The sequence below is a fragment of the Ahaetulla prasina genome, chromosome 1 (assembly GCF_028640845.1).
Source record: "Ahaetulla prasina isolate Xishuangbanna chromosome 1, ASM2864084v1, whole genome shotgun sequence".
Classification (NCBI taxonomy): Eukaryota; Metazoa; Chordata; class Lepidosauria; order Squamata; family Colubridae; genus Ahaetulla; species Ahaetulla prasina.
Genome location: NC_080539.1, coordinates 253,219,699 through 253,232,183, shown reverse-complemented (window position 1 = coordinate 253,232,183; position 12,485 = coordinate 253,219,699). Strand labels below are relative to the sequence as shown.

Genomic DNA, 12,485 nt, shown 5'->3' with positions numbered 1-12,485 from the left:
CTTCAGCAGTCTGTCATATTCTCTGTCCAAATCTGTTTCTGATTTTTATAAGCTATCTCCCCAACCATTAATAAAACCAAGGAACAATCTATAATGTTATTGTTGAAAATCAGAGGCAAATGATTCCCAAGACATGACAGAACACAATTTTATTACACACATAAAAATGCTTTGCAATATTGAAAATGGCCTTTCTCATGGCTCAACAGACTAATGCAGTCTGTTATTAACAGCAGCTGCTTGCAATTACTGCAGGTTCAAGTCCCACCAGGCCCAAGGTTGACTCAGCCTTCCATCCTTTATAAGGTAGGTAAAATGAGGACCCAGATTGTTGGGGGCAATAAGTTGACTTTGTATATAATATACAAATGGATGAAGACTATTGCTTGACATAGTGTAAGCCGCCCTGAGTCTTTGGAGAAGGATATAAATGCAAATTAAAAAAAAATTCCAGATTTATTGGAATAGAATTGTCATAACCCGCAGACAGTACGAGAAATACCATGCTGGTTAAGATTATTTGAGCTACAACCAAATAAACTGAGAAAACATTAGGTTGCAGAAGACTAATTTAAAGTATTATTCCATGCCACGGTCCCACAGTTACTATAAGGTTCTTCTTTTACAAATGAGGAAAATAAGCACAGAGGTTCACTTGTCCAATCTTATATAGTGACATTCTAAGGAATTCTCAGACAAACACAAGTCCCTCTTTCCCTCTCTTTCCCTCTCACATATAAGAACATATTTCTTCAGATGAATAGTTACACCATAACATCATTTTTGTTTTTTAGACTCCATATTTCATAACACACATCAAATAGATGGCTGGAGAAAATTGTACTCTGATGGAAAACTTCATTCTTTTGGGATTCACAGATCGTCTTGTCCTGAAAAACATTCTCTTTGTGATCTTTTTGCTCATCTATATTATCACTGTTGTAGGAAATACTATTATTATTTGGGTTGTGAAAATCAATCCTCATCTTCAAACCCCCATGTATTTCTTTCTCAGCAATTTGTCTTTCTTAGATCTCTGTTATTCTTCAGTTGTCACCCCCAAAATGCTTGTAAACTTCCTATCACACCAAAAAATCATTTCTTATACTGGCTGCATCTTGCAACTTTACTTTTATGCTGGTTTAGCAACTGCAGAATGTTACCTTTTGGCTGTGATGGCTTATGACCGATACTTGGCTATCTGTAACCCGTTCATGTATACATACATCATGTCTCGAAGGATCTGTATCTCTTTGGTCGTCTTGTCATATTTGGCTGGATTCCTGAATTCTACAATCCAGACAGGATTTAGTTTACGAGTAACGTGTTGCAAAACCAATGTCATTGACCATTTCTTCTGTGATGGCCCCCCTCTGAGTTATCTTTACTGTTCTGATATTTCACTCAATGAACTTTTGCTATTTGTTGGGTTTAATGAAATCACTACCACAACATTGGTGTTTGTATGCTATTGCTGCATCCTCTTTACTATCCTCAGAATGGACTCCGTAGAGGACAAATACAAGGCTTTCTCTACTTGCACATCTCATTTGATGGTTGTCACCCTTTTCTATGGAACTCTTCTCTTCATGTACTTGTGTCCTACAACTAGTTATTCCATGAACACCGATAAAGTAGTGTCAGTCTTCTATACAGTGATAATCCCGATGCTCAACCCCAATAATATACAGCTTGAAAAACAAAGAGGTTATAAACTGTATAAAGAAAATATTAAATATTAAAAGGAATGGTCTTTCCTAAATGAATTTTATTTATATTAAAAAACAGACAAGACAAAGCACTACAATACATACATGTTAACAGGCTAAATTTCCATTTTTCAAAACAAAATGCATTGCTTCTTAAACACAAATAGGAATAGTTTGTGAATCATATATTTTTCAAATAGATTGTGCTTTTGAAAGTATTATTATTATTATTATTATTATTATTATTATTATTATTATTCCTTTAGCATCAACAAGCAAAACAGATTCTTCATTTTTTTTGCACCATCTTTTATTAGGAAGCATTTGTTAGCGATGGCTGAACTTCCACATACCAAACATTTTGAAAAAGATTCTGACATCTTGAAATAATTATTAAGCATTCCCAGTTTTAGAAAATCAATGGATCCAAATAGAAATATTTATTACAATTTAAGAAAGAATTTAATTAATCATAATTTTTATGTTTACTGGACCATCAAATAATGTTAAAAAATATTTGACTATCCAAAATTTTTGTTCCTGTTGGCGCTGTAAGAAATTTGAGAGGTGAAGATAGGTTGTTTTATTTTTATGATGTTTCCATCCAGTCATAATTCCCTTTTGGTTTTAAATTACAAATTATGTTAACAGTCCTATAGTTAAGGCATAAATGTGATGTTGAATTCTATATCTAAAATATAGGATGATCTGACATTTTATGAAGAGTTTTGGCTTTACTAAGCCTTGGGTTCAGCAAAGAGAATAATTTTACACAGATGGAAAAGAACTGATTTTCCTGAAGTTAAAGAACGGATTCAAGATATATGTTTGCTATTAGGTTGTGAAATGCCTTTATATACAGCAGTAGAAATGAAAGAATTGGGCAATGCGTTCTTATGATCTAGGATTAATAATCAGTTAAGGAATTGAGTTAATCTTACATTGATACTTTATGGATTTTATTTTCCTTTATTTTCATTTTCATAAATTCAGTTTATTTAAATCACTGGAAAGAATTTTTATTTTACTATGAAGGAAACATTTTGTTGTTTCTGAAAGTACACTAATTTAAAAAAATCTACAGGGTATCACTGAGAATCAGCAAGATCCTCCACAAACACAACATCAAGACAGCATTCTGCACAAACAGAAAAATATCCACCATCCTAAGAAACCCCAAAGACAAAATTGAGTTAGAAAATCAAGGAGTATATGAAATCCCATGCACCGCCTGCCCCACCACATACATTGGACAAACCAACAGAAGAATAAGTGCACGCATTGAAGAACACAAGAACTCATTCAAAAAAGAGGAACCAACTTCTTCCCTGGTCCAACACTTTAAAGTCACAGGACATGATATTGACTTTAAAAAGACCAGAACTATTGCCAAAACTGAACACTTTAACAACAGAATAATCAGAGAAGCCACTGAGATAGAAAAAAGCCCACACAGCATGAACAAACGAGATGACACCTCCCGCCTACCAGCCATTTGGAAACCCGCCCTTATTGACAAACGAGTCCCTAACACGAGGAATGACACCAGACCCACACTCACAAGGTCCACACAGGATGTCACCACCGCACATCCACCCAGAAAGCAGACCCAAACCCACACTGATCATGAAGCACGACCAAGGACCAGAAGCCAGACCGCAGCTGCAACATTAGCCATTTCAAACCCCTCCAATCCATTCATGCAGCAGACTGACACCCACTATGAAGATGTAGCACGACCACAAAGCCAAACAACAGCTATGCAGCTCACCAGCTCAAATCCCCCTGCAGCACAGACTAGACTGAGCACAACCAAGCCCCCACCAACACATGACACACCCCCAGCCAACCAGAGCACAGAAAAACCCCCATCCAATCAGAGCACAGCCAAGCTCCCACCCAATCAGTTCAAACCCCCACTAGCAGTTAAAAGGAAGAAACAGCTGCGATCACACATTGCTCCCAGAAGCACGAAGCTGAAGCCTGAAGATGACGAATGAGACTTCGAAACGTCGCCAAGACACTTCCAATTTACGCGGGAGAAGACCCGAATAACCAAAGACCTACATACAAACACCGCGAAAACCTCAGAAAACACACACACACACACACACACACACACACACACACACACACACACACACATATATATGTATATATATATAAATATATAAATATATATATACATACATACATATATATATATTTGTTTTCTGAGGTTTCGCGGGTGTTTGTATGTAGGTCTTTGGTTATTCGGTTTTCTCCAGCGTAAAATTGGAAGTGTCTTGGCGGCGTCTCATTCGTCATCTTCAGGCTTCAGCCGCTTCTGGGAGCAATGTGATCGCAGCTGTTCTTCCTTTAACTGCTAGTGGGGATTTGAACTGATTGGGTGGGAGCTTGGCTGTGCTCTGATTGGATGGGGGTTTTGTGCCTGATTGGCTGGGGTGTGTCCTGTGTTGGTGGGGCTTGTTGTGCTCAGTTTAGTCTGTGTTGCAGGGATTTGAGCTGGTGAGCTGCATAGCTGTTGTTTGGCTTTGTGGTCGTGCTACATCTTCATAGTGGGTGTCAGTCTGCTGCATGTATGGATTGGAGGGTTTGAAATGGCTAATGTTGCAGCTGCGGTCTGGCTTCTGGTCCTGGTCGTGCTTCATGATCAGTGTGGGTTTGGGTCTGCTGGGTGGATGTGGTGACATCCTGTGTGGACCTCGTGAGTGTGGGTCTGTGTCATTCGTGTTAGGGACTGTTGTCAATAAGGGCGGGTTTCAAATGGCTGGTAGGCGGAGGTGTCATCTCGTTGTTCATGCTGTGTGGCGTTTATCTCAATGGCTTCTCTGATTATTCTGTTGTTAAAGTGTTCAGTTTTGGCGATAGTTCTGGTCTTTAAAGTCAATATCGTGTCCTGTGACTTTAAAGTGTTGGACCAGGAAGAAGTTGGTTCTCTTTGAATGAGTTCTTGTGTTCTTCAATGCACTTATTCTTCTGTTGGTTTGTCCAATGTATGTGGTGGGCAGGCGTGCATGGATTTCATATACTCCTTGATTTTCTAACTCAATTTTGTCTTTGGGGTTTCTTAGGATGGTGGATATTTTTTGGTTTGTGCAGAATGCTGTCTTGATGTTATGTTTGTGGAGGATCTTGCTGATTCTGTCTGTGGTGCCTTTTATATATGGGAGGAGGGCTGTGCCGTTTTCTTGCTCTCTGTCTTGGGTTTTAGTGGGGGATTCTTTTTGGATTAGTTTGGTAATCTTATTTCTCTGGAATCGATTGGATGTTAGTACGTTTGTGAGAGTGTGTAGTTCGGTTTTTAGGTGTTGTTCGTCAGCTAAGCATTTTGTTCTAGAGATGAGTGTCTTGGCTACGGAGTTGATCTGTGCTGGGTGGTGGTGTGAGAGTGCATGCAGATAGCGGTTTGTGTGTGTTTTCTTCTGGTAGATGGTGTGTCCTAGGGAGCCATTGGGTTTCTTGTAGACTACTCCAAGACCCTGCATACAAGCCCCTAAAAACAGACCCCACCACCTACCTAGAAAAAACCACTAGATCCAAAATAAAAGCCTCCCCCATCAGCGAAGAAATCCAACAAAGAATCATTCCCAGAGAGAAATCATCCAGATGCCCTAAGCTCTACGGCCTCCCCAAGATACACAAAGAAGGAACCCCACTCAGACCCATAGTCAGCTCCATAGGCTCACCTCTACAAAACCTAGCCAAATTTCTCGCCAAACAACTACAGCCCTATGCAGAATCCATCGCCTCACACGTAAAAAACTCATTCCAGTTCATAGAGATCATAAAGAAACAAAACTTACAGCCCAGCGACCTACTCGTGAGCTTTGATGTCATATCCCTCTTCACCCAAGTGCCAATCAAAGAAGCCTTGACAGCTATCCAAAACAAATATAACCCCCCCAAGCACATCCTAGAGCTGACCAACCACTGCCTATCCAACACAAACTTCATCTATAACGGACAAAAATACAAACAAATAGAAGGAGCACCCATGGGATCACCCCTCTCACCTGTCATTGCCAACCTCTACATGGAACACTTTGAAACCCAAGCACTAGAAAAATCTGATCACAAACCCAAACTCTGGCTCAGATACGTGACGACACCTTCATAATCTGGCCACACGGAAAGAAAAACTTGAAAACTTCCTCACACACCTCAATAGCCTACACCCCAAAATACAGTTCACCATGGAAACAGAAGTTAACAACCAACTTCCTTCCTAGATGTCTTAGTCTACAAGAAACCCAATGGCTCCCTAGGACACACCATCTACCAGAAGAAAACACACACAAACCGCTATCTGCATGCACTCTCACACCACCACCCAGCACAGATCAACTCCGTAGCCAAGACACTCATCTCTAGAACAAAATGCTTAGCTGACGAACAACACCTAAAAACCGAACTACACACTCTCACAAACGTACTAACATCCAATCGATTCCAGAGAAATAAGATTACCAAACTAATCCAAAAAGAACCCCCCACTAAAACCCAAGACAGAGAGCAAGAAAACGGCACAGCCCTCCTCCCATATATAAAAGGCACCACAGACAGAATCAGCAAGATCCTCCACAAACATAACATCAAGACAGCATTCTGCACAAACCAAAAAATATCCACCATCCTAAGAAACCCCAAAGACAAAATTGAGTTAGAAAATCAAGGAGTATATGAAATCCCATGCACCGCCTGCCCCACCACATACATTGGACAAACCAACAGAAGAATAAGTGCACGCATTGAAGAACACAAGAACTCATTCAAAAAAGAGGAACCAACTTCTTCCCTGGTCCAACACTTTAAAGTCACAGGACACGATATTGACTTTAAAAGACCAGAACTATCGCCAAAACTGAACACTTTAACAACAGAATAATCAGAGAAGCCATTGAGATAGAAAACGCCCACACAGCATGAACAAACGAGATGATACCTCCGCCTACCAGCCATTTGAAACCCGCCCTTATTGACAAACGAGTCCCTAACACGAGGAATGACACCAGACCCACACTCACGAGGTCCACACAGGATGTCACCACCGCACATCCACCCAGAAAGCAGACCCAAACCCACACTGATCATGAAGCACGACCAAGGACCAGAAGCCAGACCGCAGCTGCAACATTAGCCATTTCAAACCCCTCCAATCCATACATGCAGCAGACTGACACCCACTATGAAGATGTAGCACGACCACAAAGCCAAACAACAGCTATGCAGCTCACCAGCTCAAATCCCCCTGCAACACAGACTAAACTGAGCACAAACAAGCCCCCACCAACACAGGACACACCCCCAGCCAATCAGAGCACAAAAACCCCCCCATCCAATCAGAGCACAGCCAAGCTCCCACCCAATCAGTTCAAACCCCCACTAGCAGTTAAAAGGAAGAAACAGCTGCGATCACACATTGCTCCCAGAAGCACGAAGCTGAAGCCTGAAGATGACGAATGAGACTTCGTCGAAACGTCGCCAAGACACTTCCAATTTTACGGAGAAAACCGAATAACCAAAGACCTACATATATATATATATATATATATATATATATATATATATATATATATATATATATATATATATATATATATATATCAACCAAAGACCTATATATATATATATATATATATATATATATATATATATATATATATATATATATATATATATATAGTGATCTAATTCTCTTAACATCAACATTCATAAAACTGAATTCCACTGAGAAAACTAATAGGCCAAATATGAGTTTGCTGAACTATTTAAAGATAGAGATTAATTGATGTATAATTAAGTTTCCTTTAACAGAAAATTGAAATATATTGAATGCAAAGTTTTTTTGGAGCTGACATGGATTTCCTGGAACTAAACTTTATGTTTGACCCCCCAATGAGAAAGTTCCCTTCAACTTTCAATTCAATTAATTCTCAATTAGTTCCCTTCAATTAGTTCTCAAATTTTACATGATTTTCTCTTTCAGTGAAGAATCAACTAAACCAGTGAGATGATTGGAGGAAACTGCACTGAGGTGGAAGAGTTTATTCTTCTAGGATTCACAGATCACGTAACTCTACAACATGCACTCTTTGTGATATTTTTATTGATTTATATTATCACTGTTCTGGGGAATGTTGGGATCATCATGGTTGTGAAAAATGATTCTCACCTTCAAACCCCCATGTATTTCCTTCTGAGCAACTTATCCTTCTTAGACCTTTGCTATTCATCCGTTGTCACCCCAAAGATGCTGATGAATTTCCTGGTACAGAGGAAAGTCATCTCATACACTGAATGTTTCTTACAGCAATACTTTTATTGCTGTTTTGCAACTACTGAATGCTGCTTTGTGGCTGTGATGGCATATGACCGATATGTGGCCATCTGCAACCCACTGAATATACCACCACCATGTCCAAAACTGTCTGCATTCCATTAGTGATGTTTTGCTATATAGCTGGACTTTTGAATTCATCCATACAAGTGGGATTTCGGTTAAGATTAACCTGCTGTGATTCGAACATCATCAACCATTTCTTTTGTGATGGACCTCCTCTGACTCACCTTTATTGTTCTGACATCCAACTCGTTCAGATTCTACTCTTTGCCTTTGTAGGATTTAATGAGGTTGCAACTACATCCATAGTGGTAATCTCCTATTGCTGTATCATCGTCACAGTCCTCAAATGCGTTCACTTGAAAGTATTTACAAAGCATTCTCTACCTGCTCTTCCCACCTGATTGTTGTCTGCACTTTCTATGGGACTCTTATTTTCATGTACCTGCGCCCCAGCTCCAGCTATTCCTTGGAGCAAGACAAGATCGTATCAGTCTTTTATGTTGTGATCATTCCTAAGCTGAATCCCATCATATATAGTTTCAGGAATAGAGAATTTAGAAATGCCATGAAAAAAACATTTCAAAAAACAATCACCTCCAAGTGACTTGCACACAAAATTTAGGAGAACATATTTATGCTATTCATTTGCCATGAATGCATTATATCCCATTTATATAAAAAAACACCTTTGTGGTATCTACAATTGTTTTAGGGTAATTTTTTAAGCTATTCTTTCGTCAGCTAGGCAGTGTCGTCTGGCGACACCCAGGGGAAGGGCCTTCTCTGTGGGGGCTTCCGCCCTCTGGAACGAGCTCCCCCCAGGACTTCGTCAACTCTCGGACCTTCGAACCTTCCATCGGGAGCTTAAAACACACTTATTTATGTGCGCAGGACTGGACTAGATTTTTTAAATTTTTAAATTTTTAAATTTTAAATTTATATCGATTTTAATTGGTCTTAGTATTTATATTAGTTTTAATAATTCGGCTGTTAGAATAAGTTTTTTACTTGTGTTCTTAATTTGTATTTATATGTTCTTTTTTATATGCCTGTGAACCGCCCTGAGTCCTTCGGGAGATAGGGCGGTATACAAATATGATTAAATAAAATAAAATAAAATAAAATAAGCTTTTTTGCTGGATTTCTTTTATGCATGCAATGGATTTTCTTTGTCATATCACTGAGCAGAACAAATTCCCTTCATGAAATCCCCATTCCAATAGCCCTAACAGATTGATTATCCTTTTTGTGTCCGTAGATTGCGTGGAGGAATTAGCTTCATAAGGAAAGTTGCTCCATCTCTCCAAGTTTCTGTTGTAATGTTGTAATCAAAATGACTGCTCAGTCCTCCATATTTTATCATTCTTCCCTTCTGGAAGCTGCCTTGTTTCTGAAAGGAAACACCCGTTTCCCTGTTTGGGAGTTATAGAGCTAAAGATAGAACACAATTTTTCTAGTTTTCATTATTGGCAGCCAGTATTAATGATACTATAATCCTACATATGTACATATATAATTTCAGTGAGATTTATTTAGAGAAACAACTATAAAATTCTAATGCAAGCTCTAGATAGCCAAGGATTACCAATTATAAAGATTTTATAGCTTTCTAATGCCTAGGTGAAAGCAAGTGTTGACAATAACTGACTAGGCAAAAAACATGTCAAAACATATATTTATAAGGATTTGTTTTAAAAAAAATGTGTTACAAGTGTTTCAAATTACATATTTTTATATGGATTGTCCTTTTAAAAAGATGATGATAATTTATTTAGTCTTAGGAGCCAGAAATAAAACTTTAATATAAATTAGGTTCTTAAAGGTTTGTTTGTTTTGCTTTTATTCTCTATAATGATATGTGTGAATTAACAGAGAACAATATGTTAAAAAGTTGTATATAACCTTTTCATTTTACCAGCTAACAGCATTATTGTCACCCCTATTCTTTGGCCATTTCTCCTGGTGGCCATAAGTAATTTAATGCATTGAATTTATTTTTTTCAAGAAGATACTTCTAATAAGTAGTGGCAGTTGTGCTTTTTTTTTTTAGATTTTTCTCCCCCACCCTGCAAGGAACAGCAGGAATAACTTCATTGGCAGCCATTGTTTGGGGACAATTTGTGAAGGCACAACTGCCACTGATAATGAACTCCCACTATGAGAAGTAGCTTCTTGAAAAATTCAACTCAATGTATTAAATTTGTTATGGCCACCCACTCTATTACTGTAGATGCTGGATAGCTTACAAAATTCCCCAAACAATTAAAATAATTAAAACAGACATAAACAGGCAGCATGGACTGAAAGAACCAGAACAATAAATAGTACAGATATGACAGAGGCTGTTTAAGTTTAAGAGATCCTTCCACCAAGCTAAAATGTGGACTGAGAATACAGCATTAATGTTCCACAATAACACCAGAAATAGCTGGGAGCAGTTCCATTTCATTATTTGTTACTTCTGATTGACCCAATAATGAAATTCCCTGCAAAGAGTAGAATGTGAATTAACGTGTCTATTAACTGAATTGAAGTAATTGCAATGTCACATCCATTTGGTTTTCTCATTCTGCAATGACCATCTTTCAAAATGCTTCCCAGTCTGGCCTAAAGTTATAGTATGCCACATAATAGCCTATCCAAATACTAACCAGATCTGAATTTGTTTAGCTCACATATGGTCAACCAGATGCTGTTCCCTGAAACATATCACAGCATATTTTCATTCTATTTCATTTTATGGGGCAACCACAAACACTAGTGGGGAGGATTTCAAAATAACTATAGCCTTTTTTAATAAGCCACTTTGGTTCAGAGGATATGGAAACCAGGAGATTATGAATTATAGACTCCCTTCATCATAAAAGCCAGCTGGGTGACCTCTCTCAACCCAACACATTTCACAGGGTTGTTCTGGTGGGAAAAATGGGAGGCAGAAGTATTAGGCATGTTTTCCACCTTACTTTAACTATTTATAAACATATATAAATACTATAAACACACACACACACAGACATACACATAAAATCACATTAATGACATCTTCTTGCCCTAAAAAAAGCCACCCAATTACTCTAATTTCTTCTTAAAACCCAGAATACTGAGCTTACAATATATGGATGGCAACAACTGTACCACCATGGATGAATTCATTCTTGTGGGATTTACTGATCAATTAGAACTACAGATCATCCTATTCATAATCTTCCTTCTGGCTTATATTATTCTGGTGGGAAATACTGCAGTTATTGCAATAAAAAGGATTGATTCTCCTCTTCAGACCCAAATGTACTTCTTCCTCCGCAATTTGTCCTTCCTCGACATGTGCTACGCCTCCATCATTATCCCCAAGCTATTAGTGGATTTCTTAGGACATAGAAAAACCATTTTGTATTCTAGGTGTATGACCAGTTATATTTTTATGCTGTTTCCGCAACCCCAGAAATTTATCTCATAGTGTTATGGCATACAATCGCTATGTAGCTGTTTGTAATACCTTGCTGTATACTGTCATCATGTCTCATAGACTACGTGTTTGGCTGCTATTGGGGTCCTATGCATGTGGGTTTCTAAATGCAACTATACAGTTTTACCTTTAAAATATCATTTGTTGACTCCAACGTCATCAACCATTTCTTCTGTGACTGGCCATCTTTAATCAAACTGGCCGGCTCCGATGTCTTAATCGAATCCTTATTTTGTTATTGTTGGATTTAATGAAGTTACCACCACATTCATAATTCTCCTCTCTTACTGTTGCATCTTCTTTGCCATCCTCAGAATGCAGACCACAGAGGGCAAACAGAAGGCTTTCTCCACTTGCACTGCATATCTGGCCCAGAGGTGGATTCTACTTAGCTTTATTACCGGTTCGCATCGTGCCCACGTGCATGTGCAGATCACTTTTGATGACATTCGGGTCAGTGGGCGGAGCCTCCCGCCAGTTTTACTACCGGTTCAACCCACCACTGATCTTGCCACTGTCAGTTTCTTCTATGGAACCGTTCTCTTTATGTATTGGCATTCCAGCTCTAGTTTTTCCCTGGAACAGGATAAAATTGTTTCAGTGATATATACTGTGGCAATTCCCTTTCTCAATCCTTTGATATATAGCCTCAGGAACCGAGAGGTGAAGGTTGCCATAGTGAAAGCAAGGGAGAGACTCAGAATGTCAAAATTAAGGTGGCATCCACAGAGAAGAATGTAGCTTAGAGAAGTCTTTCAACTGACATGAGAAACATGGAGAAGAGAACATTTTAAAGCAGGGGTGACAAACTCACGTCATCATGTGGTCACATGACGTATCACAATTTTTTCCCCCTTCACTAAACTGGGCATGGGTGTGGCCAGCAGATGACTCATCCAACCCATGGACCAGGAGTTTGACACCCCTGCTGTAAAGGATAACTAAAGCAAACCAAAGATTGAAA

The 12,485-nt window shown here is 38.7% G+C and overlaps 1 protein-coding gene and 2 pseudogenes across 1 annotated transcript; all 3 read left to right on the top strand.

The window, feature by feature from the left end:
* The first annotated feature begins 848 nt into the window (after positions 1–848).
* Positions 849–1,742, top strand: LOC131204727 (olfactory receptor 5AS1-like). The gene has a single exon (XM_058196254.1). It carries the CDS (start codon positions 849–851, stop codon positions 1,740–1,742), a length of 894 nt encoding a protein of 297 aa, XP_058052237.1.
* Positions 1,743–7,722: 5,980 nt separating this feature from the next.
* On the top strand, positions 7,723–8,659 carry LOC131204719 (olfactory receptor 5AS1-like; annotated as a pseudogene).
* A 2,511-nt stretch (positions 8,660–11,170) lies between these two features.
* Positions 11,171–12,262, top strand: LOC131183840 (olfactory receptor 5B12-like; annotated as a pseudogene).
* The last annotated feature ends 223 nt before the right edge of the window (positions 12,263–12,485 follow it).